Source organism: Balaenoptera acutorostrata, chromosome 4 (assembly GCF_949987535.1).
Source record: "Balaenoptera acutorostrata chromosome 4, mBalAcu1.1, whole genome shotgun sequence".
NCBI classification, from domain to species: domain Eukaryota; kingdom Metazoa; phylum Chordata; class Mammalia; order Artiodactyla; family Balaenopteridae; genus Balaenoptera; species Balaenoptera acutorostrata.
Window position 1 is genome coordinate 103603938 of NC_080067.1, and position 24221 is coordinate 103628158.

At 36.5% G+C, this 24221-nt stretch overlaps 1 protein-coding gene across 2 annotated transcripts in view; it reads right to left on the reverse strand.

Moving 5' to 3' along the window:
* The window catches only part of TBC1D23 (TBC1 domain family member 23), a 63375-nt gene that overhangs the window by 34117 nt on the left and 5037 nt on the right, over positions 1-24221 (reverse strand). For both annotated transcript variants that reach the window (XM_007164033.3, XM_007164031.3), the window contains exons 2-4: positions 4186-4297; positions 2752-2857; positions 1492-1699 (exon numbers count right to left, since the gene is read on the reverse strand). In XM_007164033.3, coding sequence (XP_007164095.2) covers positions 1492-1699; positions 2752-2857; positions 4186-4297 — 426 coding nt within the window. The remainder of the gene's footprint in view (positions 1-1491; positions 1700-2751; positions 2858-4185; positions 4298-24221) is intronic.

Genomic DNA, 24221 nt, shown 5'->3' on the forward strand with positions numbered 1-24221 from the left:
CACTGAGAACTATAAGAACTCTTTCTGGCCTCGTAAGTGCCACATCTGCTACTACCCACCCCCCTCCCCCTGCCCCCCACAACGACCTACACATCTGTCTAGACTCAACTTAAGTGTCACGTTCCCAGAGGAGACCTCCCTGACCTCCAGGACAAGTCAGGTCACCCCCATTATACATTCCCATAGCACTCTATATTTCATCTTCCTGACACTCAGCACACTTCTAATTACTTGTTCAACGCCTGTATTTCTAGGACTATATTCCAAGCTGTAACCCCAGCACCTCATTTAAAGTAGCAGCACTCCAAAAATTTTACTTTTTACTTAGAAACTATAACGTTACTTTTTTATAAGTAAAGAAATCAAAAAAGTATGAAGAGTTATACAGCATATATAAACCCTAGAAGCATAAATTACTTTTTTAAAAATTGGAGTATAATGGCTTTACAATGTTGTGTTAGCGTCTGCTGTATGACGAAGTGAATCAGCTATATGTATACATATACCCCCTCCCTCTTGGACCTCTCTCCCTCCCACCCCCACTGCACCCACCTAGGTCATCACAGAGCACCAAGTTGAGCTCCCTGCGCTATACAGCAGGTTCCCACTAGCTATCTATTTTACACGTTAATGTGTATATGTCAATCTAAAAGCACTGAGCTGAGCTCCCTGTGCTATATAGCAGGTTCCCACTAGCTACCTATTTTACACGTGTTAGTGTATATATGTCAATCTAAATCTCCCAATTCATCCCACTCCCCCTTACCCCCCATTCTCTACATCTGTGTCTCTATTCCTGCCCTGCAAATAGGTTCATCTGTACCATTTTTCTAGATTCCACATATATGCGTTAATATATGATATTTGTTTTTCTCTTTCTGACTTACTTCACTCTGTATGACAGACTCTAGGTCCATCCACATCTCTACAAATGACCCAATTTCGTTCCTTTTTATGGCTGAGTAATATTCCATTGCATAAATTCTTTTTTTTTTTTTTTATAAATTTATTTATTTATTTATTTTTGGCTGTGTTGGGTCTTTGTTTCTGTGCGAGGGCTTTCTCCAGTTGCGGCGAGCGGGGGCCACTCTTCATCGCGGTGCGCGGGCCTATCACTGTCGCGGCCTCTCTTGTTGCGGAGCACAGGCTCCAGATGCGCAAGCTCAGTAGTTGTGGCTCACGGGCTCAGTTGCTCCGCGGCATGTGGGATCCTCCCAGACCAGGGCTCGAACCCGTGTCCCCTGCACTGGCAGGCGGATTCCCAACCACTGCGCCACCAGGGAAGCCCCCTGCATAAATTCTTAACTAAAGAATCCTTTAAAAAATGTTTATAACCACAAAAATAAAGTCAAATAACAATTATGATTCAAACAACCTTAAAAATTATTTGAACATTTTACTTTACCATAAAAATAAATCTAACAACTTTAGTTCAAAACAAACTAGACCTTTATTCATTTTTAAAAGTGTAATAACTAAATCATATTTTACCTGGGAATGTACTTATTCATGATAGCATAAAAGCAGTTGTATAAATCGCTGCGTGGCAGTTGAAGACGCACCAACGGTTTGAGTAGGTGTATCCAGCTAAGGGACGTGCTATATTTAATGTTACGTGATTTACAATAAAAGGTAATTACAGATTCAATATCCAAAAGTAATTCTGCTGCCTTCTCTTCGGGCACTGAAGAAAGCTGGTCTAGAAAATAAGTGTCAAAATAAAGTTACCAAGGGCCTGTTAGATGCTCAGTTATTGGACAAAATACTGGGTTACAAACATACAATACTATCTTACTGTATTTAGAGCATGTCAAGGGCAAAATAGAACTGCATAAAAGCACATTTTTCCTTATACTTATTTATATTCACTAGCTATTCAGTATTTACTAACTTAATAATACTTGACCTATATATATGTTTTTTATATATATATATATCTCATATATATGTCTATATAACATATAGATATATACAAGAATGGACAATCTGAAGCAGGAAAGGTAAGCATAACCCACATTCCTGGAAAGCAAAAAGTGTTTTCCAAATAACGGATTATCATCTACCCCATAATGGGCAGCTGCCACTATAGCTTTGTCAAGGGGAGGGAAAGTGATTCATTCTCCACCACCAAATTTCCTTTCCTTTGCCCACATCAGCAATAATGTTTCTGTTGAGGTTAGCACATAAAAGCCTATTTAGTCAATAATTTAACTAAAATATGACAGAGAGAGAAACAAAAAGACCAATGGACTACAGATGAATTAAAAAAGAAAAATATAAACCAAATTAATTTAATCTTCAAAAGACCTTGTGGGGTGATTGGCAACCTATTCACCCATGATTGACAATACTTTTTCTATAGCAGATCATGACTTACGACTTACAGATAAACTTTCGGAACACAGCCCCCTTAAATCAGGACCGTATACAATCATACCGATCTTCAATTATACAAAAAACAATTTTAAAACTGCCACAAAACTGTAAAGGTACTTGAAGAATTAAACATAATTATGTTAATGTTTAATCAAACATAATGCAAAAGAAACACTAAAAATCAGACTCTCTTAAAATATTAGACATTATTTCATAAGAATTTCAAAAGAGAAGTTCTAAAGCTATTTATTAGCCCTCTACAAATTCAACATATCCCAAATTATAACAAGTTAATTCTACTACAGAGCGACTCCTCCATCCAAAAATTATTATTTGAAAATTTTTTCACTGTTTGAAAACAATTATTAAACTTACCAATAAACTCCAGACAATCTTTGTGAATAGTGTTCTGTTCTGGCAGGTCTAAAATACCATCCCATGATGCCAAACTATCTCCTTTTCCGGCAACATTTAGAGCAATCTGGAAGAAAGATAAAAAAAGCAAATAGCTTCATATGGTATTTCTCATTCTTGGAAAATATGCTGTAATAATGGAGGCCTGAACTTAGGAATAATGCACACTTCAAAGATTACAAAGTAATGTATCTATATCAAATTTTACTACTTCATGTTAATCCAGTGAATAAATTGAATTACACAAAATATTTACATAATTATATATGTAAATTTATTTCAAGCAAACATCATTAATGCTATAGACTGAATGTTTGTGTCCCCTCACCCAAATTCATTTATGTTGAAACCTAACCCCGATGTTTTGGTATTTACAGGCAGGGCCTTTGAGAGGTGATTAGGACATGAGGGTGGAGCACTCATGAATGGGATTAGCCCCCTTATAAAAGAAACCCCAGTTAGCGCCCTTGTCCCTTCAGCCACGTGAGGACACATTAAGGAATTACTATTCTTTTCAATTTAGTAGTGTTATGGTTATTTTAAAAGTCTTTTTATCTTTTAGACTTTCATACTAAAATATTTTAGTGTGCTACCAAGGATCTGCTTTAAAATAATCCAGTGGGCGGGGTGGGGAGGAAAGGATAGAATACTAATCAAATAAGACTGGCCAAATGTTGCTAACAGTTAAAGTTAAGTGATGGGTAAATGGGGGTTCACTAACAAGTCTCTCTACTTTTGTACGTGTTTTAAATTTCTATGACAAAACATTCAGAATGCTATATACAGTTGTAATTCCATTTCTGTTACATATATATGTGTAGAATGGAAAAAATAAGATGTGTCACCAAGGCATTATTATGTGTTTTACCTATAAGTGGTAGATAACAGATGGTTTTTTATCTTATCCTTTGCTTACACGTTTTAACAAAGGGAACTACTTTTTTCATCATAAAAAAATCTTAATTTAAAATTTAAAAATGATAATACACATGTACTAGAGAACAGCTGAAGCGGAAAATAAAGCAAAGGAAAACCTCCTGTAATTCTAACACCCAGAGACCTGTTTCTTCTCCCTCCCTTTTTTTTAAAAACATAGCTGAGATCATTCCATATCTGCAATTATATATCCTATTTTACTCATTGGTTGCATTTTCCCATTTCACTGAACAGTCTTCATAAACATCATTTCTAATGGCTACAAAAGAAAGCACTGCCTTCAAAACCTGAATTATTAAATATACCAAACACTACAGAAACACACATTTTAGCAAGCTGCTCTGTTTGATAAATTTTCTAAGTGTAGCATGTGCTTCTGCAACTAAGACAACTGAAAATAAAAATTCTAAAATATTATTCTTAAGTCATTACATTTTATTTGTTTCAGTTTCTAGTTACCTTCCAAACTTTAGCCCTCAGATCAGCAGGCAGTGGTCTCCCTTGAATTATATTTCTCAAAGTTTCAAGATCACAACCTCCTGCTTCCAAAGCTTCTTCAAGATCTTTTTCCCTGAAAAACAAGTCCCATTTATTAAGATAAATTTTATTTCTTGTTTTTCCTTCCTCAGTACTCATTTATAAGTATGACCTATTGAAGGTTATGTCTAAGAAAGAAAGGTTCTTGGCAGCCAAAATGTAATGCCAAGGCATACACCACATTCTGTTTTCTTGAAAGGAAATCTCAGGTTTCATACAGTCAATTTACTCTTATTTTACACTTAGTTCTAGCAAGCTTAGTTATCTGTTTTCTAAGATTAAAGAAATTTAAAAACAGGAAACAGGGCAAACAGCATTGAGAAGTCATAGTAATAGTAATATTCATAGAAGTGATAATGACTAATAACTTTCTATAGCACTAACTTTGTGCCAAGCACGGTTCAAACATTTCACATGCCTTTAAATTCTTGCAATAACCCTATGAAATAGGTTATATCACTGGCCCTAGCTTACAGATGTAAAAACTGAGGCAAAGGGGGGTTGTATAGCTTATAGTCACACAACTAGTAAGCAGTAGAACTAGGATTCAAATTTTAACAGTCTGGTTTCAGAATTTATGCTCTTAACATTATGCCAGATAGTGGCAAGAAGGAGAAACCATAAAATTGGGCCAAGAATTCAAGGTATGGGAATACTAGTACAAAACTATACAGGTCTCATGCCTAGAAAAATACCTGTCTTACAGTGAAGATTCAATAACTGTTAGAGGAATGAAAAAAACTCTAATGGCATCACTGTATTTATTATATATTAAAGCAAAATAATACCACATCCTCAAGTAAATTATCAAGTAAATCATCAAGCAGTTATGTTTAGTCTACTATGTTTAAGGAGAAAACCAAGTATGAAATAAATTTTATTTTCATTTGTATATGGTTAAAATAATACTTAAAAAAAAACTTTCACAAAGGTATGAATTGTTTTTTAGCCAGGAAATAACTACTTAAAATAGCTAATTCCCTCAGAATTCTCAAAAGCTAAGGTTCCAGTCATTGTTTACAATTTTAGTATACAATACTTAAGAAATCTGTACAAATAAAAATCCCTAACATAGCCAATTTCTAAAATTCTTTGGAGCAGGCTAAAAGGCAGAGCGTCCCACTAGGATCAGAAAACCAGGATTTTGTCATTTTTGTGGTTTTTGAGGAAAATAAATTACTCCCATTACATTCTCTCAATAAGATAATGTAAATCCCTTCCTCTACTCATAGGATTCCAAGAATATTAGTTTACCTGTATAAATTTCCCAAAGTGTTGCCCCCTTAAGGGAAAGGAATTAAACGAAAATGTAATCACTTGGGTTCATATTCAACAGAAAAGCAGTGATCAAATTTGAGATATTTCTTAACAAAGCTACTACAAACTCATATGTTTAAGAATCTAACTAGTAACCACACAAGAAACATTTCGTTCTTTTGCTATATGGTCACCAAAGTGTTGGACCAGAAAGTGAAAGAAACGTCATGTCTGCTGTTCAGACAGTTAATTAAGGTTTATAGTTGATAAAGACTGGGGTTTATCTATTCTATTTGGCCAAAATGTACACGACAGCCTGTTAGAATTCGAAGGATTGTTTGTAATCATTACACAAAGAAAGTATAATGGAATCTTTCTTAATAAATACCATACTTTTAAATGAGTAAATGTGTAAATGAACTGAAAACACCATTTAATGAGATAAAATTCTTTTTACCAAATTAATGAAGAACTAGAATTTTTCCATTTTTCTTTTTTTTTTAATATTTATTTATCTATTTGGCTGCGTCATATCTTACTTGCGGCACGTGGGATCTTCGTTGCAGCATGCGGGATCTTTCAGTTGCTGCATGCAGAATCTTTAGTTGCGACAGGCGGGCTCTTTAGTTGTGGCATGTGGGTTTTAGTTCCCTGACCAGGGATTGAACCCGGGCCCCCTGCATTGGAAGCACGGAGTCTTAGCCACTGGACCACCACGGAAGTCCCTAGAATTTTTGCATTTTTCAGTGTAAAATCCTTGGTTTCTTTTTGAACTTTGCCAAATCCCTTACTATTCCAGACAACAAAGTCAGTACTTTGGGGCAAAATGTCCAATCCTCAGTGTACTTGATAATAATGATAATAATGTACAAGCACATCTCTGTTGATACAGCTGCTATTGGATTATTTGATGCTGCCCCCAGGGAACCACAAATGTGGTTTCCAGGAACACAACCATGAGCAAGAGACCAGAAAATGCTCCACCTTAAGTAGTCAAAGGCACTTCTCACAAACTAAACAATTAAAAGTAATGTTATCTTCTGAACAAGGTGTTCAAAGGTTTAGTTATCAGACCTTCAACATTACAAATGTGCATGTAAAAGTAGTAAAAGAGCTGAAAACAGTGAAGCTAATTCATAAAAGAGTCAATTTCCTATCAAGAGATAGGAACTCTATGGCATTTAGCTCTCAGACAGAACTTTCCTTCCCGGAAAGCAAATTTCTTTTTACTTTTGAACAAGCAATACCTAACATCCAAAAGAAAAACGCATGTCTGGTGGAGTATGACTGGGCGGGTTGTGATTTTTTAAGTCTTCTTTGATTATGGTGGCTTCTTACTATCCTTACAAGATAAAGTTGATAGAAATGTACTGGATATTCAGACAGGTCTTAAAAATAGAAAGTACAGGCCTTGTCCATTTATCCTAGTAAATATGAAAAATAAGTAATTGTCTTCTTTGCTCAAAGATTTAAGGCAAAACAAATCCAAAGTTTTAGGGTTGGAAAGAAGCAGAAAGGCATCTCTTCCTGACTCTGTACCTTGAAACTATAACATTTGTTTGCATAACAGTATAGGGCTTCCCTGGTGGTGCAGTGGTTAAGAATCCACCTGCCAATGCAGGGGACACGGGTTAGATCCCTGGCCTGGGAGAATCCCACATGCCAAAGAGCAGCTGGGCAGGCCGGCGCACTGCAGCTGCTGAGCCTGTGCTCTAGAGCTCATGCTCTGCAACAAGAGAAGCCACGACAATGAGAAGCCCGCTCACCGCAACGAGGAGTAGCTCCCGCTTGCCTCAACTAGAGAAAGCCCATGCACAGCAACGAAGACACAACACAGCCAAAAATAAAAACAAATTAATTAATTAATTAATTTAAAAAATAGTATAAAAAAAAATAGTATAGGTTTCTGTCAATGATCTATCAATGACATATTTTCAAAACTTAAATAACACTTAACAGAATTTCCCCATACCTGATGTTCTATGGCAAAATCACCTAAGCACTGTGACCCGATCTGCTAATCACAGCAAGGCAAACAATGTGACTAAATTTATATGAAATTATTTTAATGATTATATTTAAGTTAGCAACTGAATTAGATTTTTCTTCCTCAACCAAATGGTGAGTAATTTCTAGCACACTGAAGCATTTGCACAACCCAAGTTAAGGGGGTGAAGGGACATGAATTTTCAAACACTACCAAATTAAGCATTCATTTCTAAATGCTTCTAGGATTAATAAATTCAATTTGAAATTTTGTAATTATTTTCCAAATAAGCTGTACATTGAATCATATTTAAAGTTTTAATTTTTAAAAGCAACTAGATTATACTATACGTTGTGTTCCTAAAACTTAAAAAGTTACAGAAAATTTGCCGCTGGGAAAAACTAACTATATATTACGCTTTTTTCTAAATTCTGTTTTCTTCCTAATCATGTTCTAAACACTTCTCTTCCCTATAATTTCAAAATGTTTGCAAAGTTTAATTGTACACACTCCAAACAGGAGATGAAAACAAGACAGTCCATTGCCTAAAATTTTTTTACATATCTTTCTGCACTTAAAATCCATATTCATTATCAGCCATTCTGAACTCCCCTATACCCACCTCTCAGAGCCTGGCAACCACTGATTTACTCTGTCTCTATACGTCTACCTATTCTGGACATTTTATATATAGAACCATATATACATGGTCTTTATGTCTGGTTTCTCTCACTTAGCATAACGTTTTCAATGTTGTAGCATGTATCAGCACATGCTATTTATTGCAAAAAAATATTTCACTGAATGTACTATATTTTATCCATTCATCACTTAATGGACATTTGATTTGTTTCAACTTTGTGGCTATTGTGACTTTTTTGTTTTTAATTTTTTTTTTTTTAATTTATTTTTGGCTGCGTTGGGTCTTCATTGCTGTGTGTGGGCTTTCTCTAGTTGTGGTAAGCGGGGGCTACTCTTTGTTGCGGTGCGTAACAGGCTTCTCATTGCGGGGGCTTCTTTTGTTGCCGAGCATGGGCCCTAGAGCACACGGCCTTCAGTAGCTGCGGCACACAGGCTTAGTTGCTCCACGGCATGTGGGATCTTCCAGGACCAGAGATCGAACCCGTGTCCCCTGCATTAGCATTGGCAGGCGGATTCTTAACCAGTGTACCACCAGGGAAGTCCATGATTGTCTCATAATTTTGCACATTAATATCAATAATTCAATTGGTTAAGTGTATAATGCATACATAATACTTATTAATTATTCATTCTTCCCAAGAAAGTCTGGAAGAATTTAAAAATCAAGTCTATTAAAACTTCACACCCATTAGAATGGCTATTATTTTAAAAAAGAATGAAAAAAAACCCAGAAAATAAATGTTGATGAGGATGTGGAGAAACTGCAACTCCATGCACTGCTGGTGGGAATGTAAAATGGTGTAGCCACTTTGGAAAATAGTATGGCTATTCCTCAAAAAAATTTAAAACTAGAACTACCATATGCTCCAACAATTCCACTTCTGGATATATACCCAAGAGGAGTGAAAGCAGAAACTTAAACAGATATCTGTACACGCATGTTCATAACAGCATTATTCATAATAGCCAAAGGTGGATGCAACTTATATACCCTTTGATGGATGAACAGATAAATAAAATAGGGTGTGTGTGTATACATATACATGTATGTATGCATGTATACATATATATATACACACACACACAATGGAATATTATACAGCCTTAGAAAAGGATATTCTGACACGTGCTACAACATGGATGAATCTTGAGGACATTATGCGAAATGAAATAAGCCAGTCACAAAAAGACAAATGATGTACAATTCCACTTATATGAGCACCTAGAATAGTCAAATTCATAGAGACAGAAAGCAGAATGGCGGCTGCCGGGGACTGGAGGCAGTGGGGGAATGAGGAGTTTGTGCTTGATGGGTACAGAGTTTCAGTTTTACAAGATGAGAAGTGCTCTGGAGATCAGTTGCACAACAATGGGAATATAGTTAACATTACTGAACTGTATACTTAAACGGTTAAGATGAGAAGTTTTATGTATCTGTCCTACCATAATTTTAAAAATTCAACTATATTCAATATATCATAAAAGTTCATCATGGGACTTCCCTGGTGGTCCAGTGGTAAAGAATCCGCCTTGCAACGCAGGGGACACGGGTTCAATCCCTGGTCAGGGAACTAAGATCTCACATGACACAGGGCAGCTAACCCCGTGCGCCACAACTACAGAGCCCAAGCACCCTGGAGCTTGCACGCCACAACTAGAGAGAGAAAACCTGCACGCCACAACTAGAGAGAAGCCTGCGCACCACAACAAAGAGCCCACACGCCGCAACTAAGACCCAATACATCCAAAAATAAAATAAATAAATCTTTTAAGAAAGTTCATGAATCCAGGCTTTAGAGTCAGATCTGAGATCCAGTATTGGCCCAACTCAATAGCCATGTAATCTTAAGCAAGTAACATATATAGAAACAGTGCCTATCTTAGATCAGTTAACACTTAAACAAATTTCTGAACACAAAGCATTCTGTGCAATACTTGGCACATAATAATTCTTCAATAAATAGAAGCCACGAATACTATTACTGTTGTTATTATTACTGAACAATAGCTGACTTTTTAAAACTGACTTTTTGGGACTTCCCTGGTGGTGCAGTGGTTAAGAATCCGCCTGCCATTGCAGGGTACACAGGTTCAATCCCTGGTCCAGGAAGATCCTACATGCCGCAGAGCAACTAAGCCCGTGCGCCACAACTGCTGAGCCTGCACTGTAGAGCCCGCATGTCACAACTACTGAGCCCGCGTGCCTAGAGCCTGTGCTCCACAACAAGAGAAGCCACTGCAACGAGAAGCCCGTACACCGCAACTAGAGAAAGCCTGTGTGCAGCAACAAAGACCCAATGCAGCCAAAAACTTTAAAAAAAATAATAAAAATTTTTTAAAAAAGGTAGAACCAGCATTAGAAAACAAATAATTCATTTAAAAACATTGAAAAATAAAAATTGACTTTTTTTTTTATCGTAACAAAATCAAAGGGGATTTCCAATGTATTTTGACCTCCAGGAAGAAATGGGACAGGACTGGAACTCGGAGTCCCCAGAAAAGGCAATAGGAATATTCTGATCAGAAGGTGTGCAAAGCCAGAAACAGGCAGAAAAGGAAGTAAAGAACCAAATGGGAAGAGTGAGAAAGGATCTCAAATTAGCACAGACAAGAGGCAGGCACGGTGCAGGTCTTAGATCTGAAAGCAAGAACAACACTATAAAACTTTTAGAAAGAAAAACACAGGAGAAAATCTTTGTAACCTTAGTTACAAAGGAGTTCTTAGATGTGTACCAAAAGGATGATCCATAATAGGAAAAACTGATGAATTAGATTTCATTAAAATTAGAAACTTCTCTTGAAAAAACAAGGAAAGGACATGCCACAGATTGAGAGAAAAAAATGTAAAATTTCTGATAAAGGACTGTGTCCAAAAAATACACCAAATGCTTACAACTTAATGAAACGGAGCAGGACCTTATGGTCCTTGCCCCCATGCCCTCAGCCAGCCTTTTGTGTGTGGAAAACCTTCAGCCAAAGAATAAGTTTAATCAGAGAAGTGAGAAAATGCAGAAACAAAGGAAAACAGTCCAACAAACTAAATAATAATAGTTTAGTCATTAAGCATAGTCAAGGACCTTTAGTTCGTCTTTAGGGGCTACAGATAATATTCTGAGCCACATCCTGTGAGCCGTCTTATAGATACTAAAACCCCCACCAGGTGGGAGAAGTTAACTACTTGACAACCAGATTGCAGCCATGACATAAGCTGCCACAATTCTGAGAGCTGGCCTCAAAGAAATGGGAACAAACCAACCCTGGAACTGAAGATTAACTGTACTTAAAACAATCAAGATGACGCTGATCAGACCACCCCATGTCCAATTTCAAGGTGACTGTCAGAGCTGCCTATGCTGTTTCTGCATGTAGTCCCCTCTTTTCACCTATAAAAGCTCTTGCCCACTGACTGTCAGTGGGTGGGAGTTGGCCTATGGGCAGGAGTCCACCCCCCACCCCCCTTCTGCTGGCCCCCCAAATAAAACAAACCTTCCGTTCCACCATGCCTCTTTATTGGCTTCAGAGCAGGGGGCAGCCACACTCCCACTTTCAGTAACATTAATAGTAAGACAAAGCCTGATTAACAAAAAATGGGCAAGTAATTTGAACAGACACTTCACAAAAAAGACATATGAATGGCAAATAAGTACACGAAAAGAAGCTCAACATCATTAGTCATTAGGAAAGTAAAATAAAAATCAAACCCATAATGAGACAGCGCTACATTCCCACCAGAAAAACTAAAAGACTAACAGTAACAAATGTTATTTATTGTAGGGTGAAACTGCAACTCTCATACATAGTTGGTAGGCATGAAAAATGGAACTGAACTTGGTATCCAGTTCAGCAGTTTCTTATAAAGTTAAACATAATTTTTTCCATTCAACCCAGCCATTCAACTTCTAGACATTAACCTAAGAAAAACAAAAGCATATATTCACACAAAGACTTATATATGAATATTCATAGCAACTTTGTTTACAACAGCCCCCAAATGGAAAAATACATATGTCCATCACACTGATCATTGGAAAAACAAACTGTAGCATAAAGTGGAATACTACTCAGAATTTCAAAGGCAAAAACTATATGTAACAATATGGATGAATCTCAAAAGCATTATGTTTTTAGTGAAAAAAGCTAGAACAAAAGACTAGTATATACTGAATGGTTCCATTTAACTGAAATTTTACAAAAGGCTGAACTACAGGGATAGAAACAGATTAGTGGTTTCCAAGGCCGGGGGTAGGAAAAGGGGACTGACTACGAAGCAGTACAGGGAACTTTCTGGGGTGATGGAAGCGCAGTGCTGGCTACATGATTGTACACGCTGGGTAAAACTCATCAAACTGCACCCTTAAAATTGGTGCATTTTCTTGTATTTAAATTATATTATAAAAAAAGATAACTAAAAATATGTAAGGCACCTTAAGATTCTTACAAATATATTTCATCATTATAAAGTTAATGGTGTTACTATTAATAAAGAACTTGGGATAGCATATTACTATGGGATTTCTTTATATGGAATTTCAAAATAATTTAGGGATCACATAGTCAAATAATTTTTTTTCTGCCCCCTCCCTCAAATAACTTATTTTTAAGTTTAAGTTAAACCAAGTAAATAAATGCATTAAAATATTGCCTCTCTTTAATATGTGAAAATGCTTCTGAGGATAAATTTTCTGCTTTCTTTACTATCTTGGCGAGATTTTTGTTCAGTCATTTTCATAAGAACGGCACTCCTTGTGACCAGTATTTATGAGTGAAGGAGTAAGGCTTGGAGGGAAGTATGTGGCTCTAAAATGGCTTTTTCTAATTCTGAACAGCTAACTGGTCTATATGGCACTTATATTTTCTGTTGTGGCCTTTTTCAGTAAAACAGTCAAACAAAAGTTCAATACACTATCTTGATATTACTTTATTTTAATGATATTATCCCATTTTTAAAAGTCATTTTAGAGAATTTGGCCAATGTATAAAAAAATTTAAAAACCAACACAAGTCGGTGGGGGAGGGATAAATTGGGAGATTGGGATTAACATATACACACTACTATATATAAAATAGATAACTAAAAAGGACCTACTGTATAGCACAGGGAACTCCACTCAATACTCTGTAATGGCCTATATGGGAAAAGAATCTAAAAATGAGTGGATATATGCATGTGCATAACTGATTCAGTTTGCTGTACACCTGAAACTAACAAAACATTGTAAATCAACCATACTCCAATTAAAAGTAAAAAAAAAAAAAAAAGAAACAACCACAATTCTATTACCATAAGATAAACACTGTTAACATTCCGTAAATAACTTTTCAGTTCTTCATATATATGTGTGTAAGTGTATGTGTGTGTGTACAGAAACATATATACACATAAAAACTGTATTATATTGAATATATGTATATTTTTAATAAGCATATTTTTTAAAATATTTATTTATTTATCTATTATGGCTGCGCCAGGTCTTAGTTGTGGCACGCAGGATCTTTAGTTGCAGCATGCGGACTTCTTAGTTGCAGCATGTGTGAGGGATCTAGTTCCCCGACCAGGGATCGAACCCGAGCCCCCTGCATTGGGAGTTTGGAGTCTTACCCGCTGGACTACCAGGTAAGTCCCTATATTGAATATATAATTTTATGCTCTGCAGGATTCACTTATTTATATTTTTCAAAAATATCATACACATTTCTCTGAGTCATTCAATACTCTTAAAAAATAAGATTTTTAATGGCTGAGTAATTGATTTGGCTGTCCCCCTACTGCTTGGTATTTATGTACTTTCTGAATTTTCCTTGCGTTAATCTTTTCCCACTTATCCTTAGCACAAATTCCCTCAAGAATTATTCAATAATCAATATTCTTTAATGTTAAAAGTTAGGTAATGCAGGCATCAAATATTATTTAGAATTATGACAGTATCCATTTGAACAAAAAACAAAATCGTAAAAGGTGGGTACTTCAGAGAAATGAAATAGGAAGGAAACTTTCACTTCTCACATAGCATCAGTCAGTACAGCTTGAGTATACTTATAATACATATTATATTTGTATGTAGTGCTTGAATAATTTAAATAACATTTATGGATTCCTTTTTAACATATATACCTTTCACCAAGCAATAATTAATAATGAGTAAAGTGAGTCAGCTACAGGCATGTTCAAAGCAGTGCTTATTTTAACTATGAAAAACTACAAACAATGTAAATTGTCCTAAAATGAGGAATTGATTTAAATCAGCAGATGGAATACTAAGCAACAGTTTAAAATGCTAAAAAACAATTAATAACATGGAAAATGTTTATGATATTAAGGACACGTATTAAGTTTTTAAGAAAAAAAGAGTTTTAAAATTAACATCCAGGGAGGAACCAAGATGGCGGAGTAGAAGGTATAATGTTATAATTCTAGTGATTACTTTAAAATGTATATCTCAGAAATAACTAAAAAACTAAATAACTAAAAAAATAAAATAAAATAAACATCCAAGCATACATGTTTAAAAGAAAAAGTACATTATCCCCACTCCCCAGCCAGTCTTTCCCATACATATGGGGAAGGATATAAAATAAGTTTATTTCTAGTGGTTTACTTACAGGGGAATTTTAATTTGTTTTGTTTTGTTTTGTTTTGTTTTGTTTTAGGGCGATTATTATCTGAATCCTCAAAAATGAACAAATATTTGCAAGGAGAAAAAAGATGATAATTCTCACCTCAAACATACATGTCCTTGCTTAAAGTATTAAGTATCGGGCTTCCCTGGTGGCGCAGTGGTTGAGAATCTGCCTGCCAATGCAGGGGACACGGGTTCGAGCCCTGGTCTGGGAGGATCCCACATGCCGCGGAGCGGCTGGGCCCATGAGCCACAATTACTGAGCCTGCGCGTCTGGAGCCTGTGCTCCGCAACAAGAGAGGCCGCGATAGTGAGAGGCCCGCGCACCGTGATGAAGGGTGGCCCCCGCTTGCCGCAACTAGGGAAAGCCCTCGCACGGAAACGAAGACCCAACACAGCCATTAATAAAATAAATAAAATAAACACAGAATAATCATTAAAAAAAAAAAAAAGAAACAGATATTTAAAAAAAAAAAAAAAAAAAAAAAAAAAAAAGTATTAAGTATCTACTACTTAAGAAAGACTATTTCACATAATCAGTAAGAAGAAAACAATCAGTAAGAAGAAAACAATGTGGCATGTGTAACATACATATATGAATTTATTTTAGTTCTCTCATACTGAATACTGAAAGTGTAAAAACAAATAAACAAGTGCAACCCATACTGACAACAAACTTTTCTAAAAGTTTAAATATATGATAAATTTGGAAGGAAGTTAAAAGATGTAAAACTATTTGTTTCTATTTTTGAGCATGGAAGAAAATTAATTTTGGAGAAGGGATGTCCTCCCCATGCTTCCTGTGTAAGGAGTTAAAAGTAGAGGGTGGAAGGGTGGCACAGATTTGCTATAAGAACTTTCATGTGGCTTCACTTTATGTCCTCAGTATTAATTCCATGGCCTAAGACTTCAAGAACATTCTTAACACCCTGAACTTCACTCCTTTGTCTTCCTGCCACATTCAGAAAGCTGCAAACTCCTAACACTGGGATAACCTAACCAGTTCTGCCTTCTTTGTTCCTATACTCTGCTCACTGAGGACTTCATGGGAAAAGAAATTAAGACAACTTCATGATGCTGTCATAGATTCACCACCATCTATTTCTTCTAGGCATCAATACTACCTGAAAATCTTCCCCTATTTACTACTTTCTTCAGACTCCCTACCCAGCCACTTTACCTCAAGTGACATTACTTCTGACTCCAAAGAGAAAATATAGGACAGCAGGCTTCTCTTCCCTTTGATCTCAGCCACTCTCCAAAACCAAACATAAGTAACTTATTATCCCAGACATCATTTCCTTCTTCCCTATATGCACAGATGTCTAGGCATTCTTTCTCTAGTCCAAGACTGATAACTTCACCTGGGTCTTAACTCCCTCACCCCTCCCTCCCCCCACCCCCTCCGCCCCACCCCAACTCCTCTGGAGCCATGTGCCACCAATTATCCCCCCCTCTCCTATCTTCCACTTCTCTTTCTCCACTGGCTCTTTCCTCTGAGCCATATACTCAAGTATTGCTATTAGAAACAACATCAATAATGAAAACCACAAAAACTCCTCCAAACTTTCCTTTCATGTAGGTAACCAAACTCTTGGTTGTTCCTTTCCCAGCAAAGCTTTCTGAAAGCATTCTTGATAACATATGTCACCACTTCTCCCTCATCTTCCACTCAACTCCTCCTCTTACGCACCCAATCATTCCTCCTCCTTCTCTGACACCCACAACTCCAGAGGGACCACTCTCCCTATGCTCCTTCCTAATAATCAAATCTTTACCTTAATTTGACCTTTCCAAGGCACCTGATGACTCTCCTTTCTCCAAAAAAAAAAAATACACAGGGACTTCCCTGGTGGCGTAGTGGTTAAGAATCCGCCTGCCAACGCAGGGGACACGGGTTCAATCCCTGGTCTGGGAAGATCCCACATGCCGCAGAGCAACTAAGCCCGTGCGCCACAACTACTAAGCCTGTGCTATGGAGCCCACAAGCCACAACTACTGAGCCCGACTGCCACAACTACTGAAGCCCTTGCACCTAGAGCCCGCGCTCCACAACAAGAGAAGCCACTGCAATGAGAAGCCCGGGCACCGTAATGAAGAGTAGCCCCTGCTCGCTGCAACTAGAGAAAGCCCGCACGCAGCAACAAAAACCCAACGCAGCCTAAGTGAATGAATGAATGAATAAATAAATAAAAACTACTCATGTTTCTTTAAAAAAAAAAGATACTCTAATAGCCAATAAGTACATAAAAAGACACACATCATCATTAGCCATTAGGGAAACTCAAATAAAATCACAATGAGAAAAAAGAAAACCCACAAGGAGATGCCACTTCACACTCACAAGGATGGCTAATACCAAAAAGTCATAATAGAAACTGGAACCTTCATACATTGCTGGTAGGAATGTAAAATGGTTCAGCTATTTTTGAAATTGGTTTGACAGATCCTCAAAATGTTAAAGTTGCAATATGACACAGCAATTCTACTCCTAGGTATACATACACAGGAGAGAATACAATACATACACCACACAAAAACTTGTACATAAACCACAATGAGATACTATACAACATCCATTAGGATGGCTAGTATCAAAAAAAAGAGGGGGGTGGTCAGGGCAAAAATATGGAGAAATTAGAATTCTTGTGCATTGCTAGCTAGTGGAAATGAAAAACGGTACAGCCAACTGTGGAAAAGTTTGGCAGTTCTTTAAAAAGTTAAACACAGAATTACCATATTACCTAGCAATTCCACTTCAGGGTATATACCCAAAAGAACAGAAAGCAAGGATTCAAACAGGTATTTGTACATTCATGTTCACAGCAGTATTATTCACAACAGCCAAAAAAGTGGAAACAACCCAAATATTCATTGATGTATGAATGGATAAACAAAATGTGGTACATATATATATACAATGGAAGGTTAGCCTTAAAAAGGAAGGAAATTCTGACACATGCTACAACATGAATGAACTCTGAAGACAAACGTTAAGTGGGGAAAAAAAAGTCACAAAAGGGCAAACAGTGTATGATTCCACTTATATGAGGTACCTAAAATAGGCAAATTCATAGAGACAAAAAGTAGAATAGAGGTAACCAGAGGCTGGAGGTAGGGGGCAATGGGGAGCTATTGTTTATTAGGTAGAGAGTCTCTGTTTGGGATGATGAAAAATTCTGGACAGTGGTGATGGTTGCACAACATTGTGAATGTATTTAATGTCACTTAATTGTACATGTTAAAATGGCAAATTTTATGTTATGTATGTCTTATCACATTAAAAAAGGCAACAACAAAAAACTTCTAAAGAATATTTATAACAGTAGTATATTATTCATAATGGCCAAAAAAAGGAAACAATCCAAATGTCCATCATCTGATGAATAAATAAAATGTGTATTCATACACTGGAATACTAAGCAATAGAAAGGAATGAAGTTTTGATAACATGCAACACATGTGTGAACCTTGAAAATTATGCTCAGTGAAAGAAACCAGACACAAAGGCCACATATTATATGATTTCATTCACATGAAATGTCCAAAATATGCAAATGTATAGAAAGTAGATCATTAGCACCTGGGGTGACAGGGGAATAAGACAGATGCTAATGGGTATGGGGTTTCTTTGGGGGTAATGAAAACACTCTAAACTTAGATCATGGTGACGACTGCTGGGAATATACTAAAACCCGTGAACTGTACAATTTAAATGGATGTATTTTTATGATTCATAAATTACATCTCAATAAAAATGTTACGAAAAAGTAACTTCATTAGAAAAAGTTTAGAGACTCTTTAATTTAGGGCTTTAAGAGGAAGCTTTTGTGTCAACCCTCATTTACTATTTCAATGAAGGGAGTGTATCACTATGAAGGGTCCAAGCCACACCTTAGCGTTGTTAAGGGGATAACAGCTTGCCTTGCCTCTTTAACTTCTCAAATTGATACTACTTGTTAACTACCAGTGTGGGAAAGGAACAGACTCCTAAACAGTTGCCATGGCAGCTCAATAGCAAAAGCATCAAGAATTAAGAATATAAAGGCTTAGAAACAATGTGTTACAGAGAAAATAATATAAAATTTAAAATCAGAAAACATGACATCAGATTCTATACACTTTTAACAGCTGTGTGACCTAAGATACAAACTCAGTTTCTTCACCTGTAAAACAGGGATAGTATCAGATACCATCCAATCAAAAGAGGTGGAGAGTACTTATACAGCACATGAATTATCTTCTGTTCTACTAGACTATCACTCCCACTCCTCTTTCATTCCATCTTAATGACTACACCTTGCCTGAATTTGTCCTTTCCCACTTTCTTTTTCAGGACGGTCTCCATACAAGACTCCACAGGCATTGAAGATTCACTGTTTCCCCAAAAAGAAGTGTGTCAGACAGTGAGTTGCTGTTCACATGAACCACTGCTGGGTACACGTGACACAAATCCTGAGGCACAAATGAGACAATAGCAAAGTGTGGAAAAAACTAAAATTAGAAGACAAGCGAAAACACGAGTGTAGGAATACTAAGTAACTCTTCATTTAGTCAAGATTAAATCTTTAAAGACAAAGTAAGCACTCAATAAGTTTTTTTTTGATAGAAAGCATACATATGAAATAATGAAGTAGCCCTAGAATTAAGCAATTAGCAATCATTCCCAGCAACTTATTAGATGGCCTGTATGACTTCCCATAGCCTATTCAACTTCAGAATAGACTCTTGTCACCCAAAAGCATACTGAGATAAATTGCTAAAACACTTAAGACAGAATGTTTTCTGGGTTGGAAACAAATCGTTTTAATTCATCAAGCTTCTCAGTCTACCAAGTAAGCTAAGTCAACTTCACTAGTTTTCAAAATTCTTTAAAATCCAATCCTTTTCTGTAATTATTTAAAAAAATCAAAGATTATAGTAGTTCAAAAAGACCACTTAGGACCTAGAATATACATAATCACCTAAGCTTAAATGCAGAGTACAGAGAAACTAGAGAAAATCCAAATTACCAATGTTTAAAAAAATTAATTTTGTGTCTTAAAGTGGTCAGGATCTAAGATGCATTATTATGTGATTAAAAGAAAAATACAAAAGCCGCATTACAGGGGAAATCAATAAAAGCCCAACACCTGCTGTGTAAACATCTTAAATGTGTTATTTCTACTGCAAAGGATATTGTTCAAACCTCTGACTGCTAGCAGTAGTACAGTCATCCCTCTGTATCGGTTGGAGATTGATTCCAGGACCCGCTGCAGATACCAAAAACCCAAAGATGCTCAAATCCCTTATATAAAATGGCATAGTACAGCCGGCCCTCTGTATTCCCGAGTTCCAAAACTACAGGTTCTACACTCCTGTATATGGAACTCAAGGATACAGAGGGGCTACTGTATTAAACAGAGCCAAGAGGTAAAATGGACTCAGAACTCTTCACTGAAAGTATTCTTAGCATTCAAATATATAAAGAACAATATAGCCTATGATTATTCTCCTTTCCCCCAATATTTCCACATTTGCTTATTCAAAAGGTCCTATGTGTGACCTCCCTTTCAAAAAGTCATCTCTCTCTTTCCCTTTATGGTTCAACTCCCTGCAAACTGTAGTCTCCACACGCCTATACGTCATCTCTCCTCATTCACTCAAACCCTCCATTGCTCTAATAAAACTGCTCCAAGGAGTCATTAGTCATCTTTCCTGGTCCTCATCTTCTTCACATACTCTGCAAAGTTAGATTCTCTCATTAAAACACTCTGCCTTCAGTTTGCAGTACTTCTCCTGTAACTCTCTCTAACCCATGCTCTGAATTCTTTCCTCCCTAACAAAAGTATTCTTTTTTAAAATCTTCAATAAATATGTATTGAAGCACCTACTACATGCTAGCCACTGTGTTGAGGCACTGAAGATCTAGCAGTAAACAAAGCCGGTGCTCTCATGTAGCTTACAGTCTAGCTGGCTCCTCCAAGGTTTTAGCCCAGGTCCTATTATCTAATCCCACTGAACAGAGATGGGAGCGGCTCTTTTTGAGCTGTAGTTAATTCCAATTTGTTTAGAATGTAAACCGCTGATGAGCACAGATCAAACAATGACAGGCCAGCTTGCTCATGTATACACATTATACCCAGGCACAAGCTTCTGATCAATTATTTAAAACTCAAAAGTAGCCAGCTAACTAGTCGTGAGCACCAGCAAATTGTGTAACAGTGACAAGTTGCACATGTTGAGCTGTGGTTTCATGACTTAATTTGTGCCATCAGACTTCTGGTTATTTCTTAACGCCCAGGTCATGAGACATCAGCACCAAAGCTTTGTCTGAACTTATTTTGCTACTATTGTTAGCACACTTGTTACAAATTACTACCAAACCAAAACTCCTTACTTTGTTCCTGAATATTTTGTGTGACATTTGTTCGAAATGGAAATAGCAGAACTTTGTTACAGATTCACTTGTAGACATGGATGGAGTTGACCATAATATGTATTATGCAACTTATTTTTAAATACCAATCTCAAATTATCAAAGCATTCTAACAGCAAATAGTATGATAGCACATTTGGAAATGACCATGACACCTTACAGTCCATGAGAGCACAATCTGTTAATTGTGAAATCTTGACGTTATCTGGGTTCTTGTCAGTCAGACACACTTACAGTATTTTAACAAAATGTATATTTGAATGCCAAGGGGAAAAACGCCATACACCAGCTTGAAAAAACAAATAGTGAAACTATGTATCAGGATCAGATCCACAAAAGCAGCTTTGGGAGATTCCCCTATCAAATACTGTAATCCTATGCAGAATTTGCGTTTAACTAGGATCTTGGCCAAGTAAAGAAGGTGCTAAATCTAGTCCTCTTGGCTTGAAGGGACAAACAAACATGATAGCTACAATATTTCAGCAATCTGCAATAGGCAAAGGAGACAGTGATCACAGATGCTGCTCTGTAAACTACTAAAATTAACTACAGTACAAATGGACCAGATGCTTTAAATTTTCATAAACTTATTTTTGATCCATAATCCACGTAGATCAAATTGCACCAATGGTATACCTTCCTCCGCTAAGAAAAAACTCAGGAATTTTTGTGTAAGCACTAAAAAAAAAAGCTGCTTATAACTTTACCATATGTGTAATGTTGCAATGCATTCGCTGTAAGACTTGGCTTACAAAATGGAAGAATATCTCTCTACTAATGAGTAGCTAACTTTAGAGAGTGTTCTAAATCCTTTTCCTCTTCCATGCTTCCTCAAAATAAAAAGTCCCCAACACACTGTTCTTTTCTACACATATAAGGTGACTTCTTAGCACTTTTAAGGCACAAAGAAATGCATCAGGGTCTTTCCCCCCACCCCCCAACCAAAGCACTAGTTTATCTGGAAACTGAAAATAGTGTATACCTTTTGCCTCAAAGAAAGAATGGGATGAAAACAGCACAAGTCAACACCAAACAGCAAATTACCTGTTTCTATTACAAATTTCCACTTTACTCAAAATGTAATGAGAAAAGAAATACCCCCAATATTCCTTTTCTTGAAACCATCATTTTGGAAGATAAAGGAACAATTATGGCAAATGAGGTGACAATACTTTGCAACATTCGGGCAATTCTTTCCAAAGGTACTCTACCAATGGAGATCACAGTTTGGCAAAGAAATACATAACAGATTTATTTTTTAAACCTGAATTCCAACATTAGTGATAACTCATTCAATAAAATAGGGTCTCATTTATTTTCATGTCAGTGGTTAAATCTAAATGGAATCTACAAAATAAGCTCAAGAATGTTTGGTATTCAACTGCACACCGATGAGATGAATACATCCTTCTGTGTGTCACTTTTATACTTCAAAACAGAGACCAGAAGCTCTTTACAGAGGGACAATAACCACAAGGAAGCTACTTTAAAAGCAAGTTTCTTATTCCTCCAACATCACTGAATAAAAACAGTGAAAAAATTACTGAGGTGAGTTATTAAAACTGTGTAACTGTTTACATGTTGTAATTAAATACCATTACTGTGCTCTCACAAACCAAATAAGTAAATCAAAAATTATAATTTTACTTCCATAAATGATATGTATACATATAATTGTGTTACTTATATATTTACATATATTTATCTTATTACATAAATACACTTAAATATATAACATATTATATATATAATCTAGATAATACTTGTAACCATAATATCTTTTTAAAAATTTTTATTTATTTATTTATTTATTTTTGGCTGGGTTGGGTCTTCGTTGCTGCGCGCGGGCTTTCTCTAGTTGCAGAGAGCGGGGGCTACTCTTCGTTGCAGTGCATGGGCTTCTCCTTGCAGTGGCTTCTCTTGTTGCAGAGCACAGGCTCTAGGGCATGCAGGCTCTAGAGCGCAGGCTCAGCAGTTGTGGCGCACGGGCTTAACTGCTCTGCGGCATGTGGGATCATCCCGGACCAGGGCTCAAACCCGTGTCCCCTGCATTGGCAGGCGGATTCTTAACCACTGCGCCACCAGGGAAGTCCCTGTAAGCATATTATCTTAAGATAAAAAACTAATCTATTTAAGTGATTTTTGGCAAGAGATATGAGGACACATTATGAAAACCATAGAGATATAAAGTTATAGTATATAATGCTCTGTATCATATCCCACCATATCAATCATGAATTGTCCCTTCCTGTGGATGCAAGAACAATAATGTGTTTCACAGCTTATGCATATCCTTAGAGCCTTGTAAAGTGCCACAGAAAATACACACCATATGTTCAACAAAGCACAACTTTGCATATTGTATGTTTCAAAACACATGGTTGACTGAGTATAGGATTAGCATATTTTTAACTGGGTTCTCTCTAGCTGTCTGTTAAAGTATTTGTGAACTATACACTGTACACGCAATCAACTTTAGAAAGAGCACAGGGCTTAAAGAGCCATGAGTTTAAGTCCCAGATTTTCCGCTCACTGGGTCTATTGTCTAACCTCCCTATGCCTGTTCTCTCATCTCTAACAAGGAAAGGACAATAATTCATAATTTCCCTTCTTCATAGAATTGTTCTAAGAGCCAAAATGAGATAGAATACAAAGGATAAACCTCTACGTGAACATAGTATTTTCTTACATCTTCTTAGTGAAATTATTAAATACCACCATAGCAACTAGTTTTATGTAACAACTGCTTTAATGTAAGGAAAGCACACGCTACAGCATTCCCACCCAACTACGAAATGCTATGTCAGCTTAAGGATAAGAAAAAACTCCTTTAACCTTGGAGAAGGAGGAAGATGTGAAACAAATTATTTAATTAGTCATCATTTTCTCAACTTAGGTCAAAAGGTAAGACAGACCCTTAAAAACAAATATACATTAAATTTCAGGAAATAGGTTTGTTTTTTTCTTAATTGGCTCTTACTGCTCTTGCATTTCCACAAACAACAATTTGCTCTTATGAACCTAACATATGGGACTG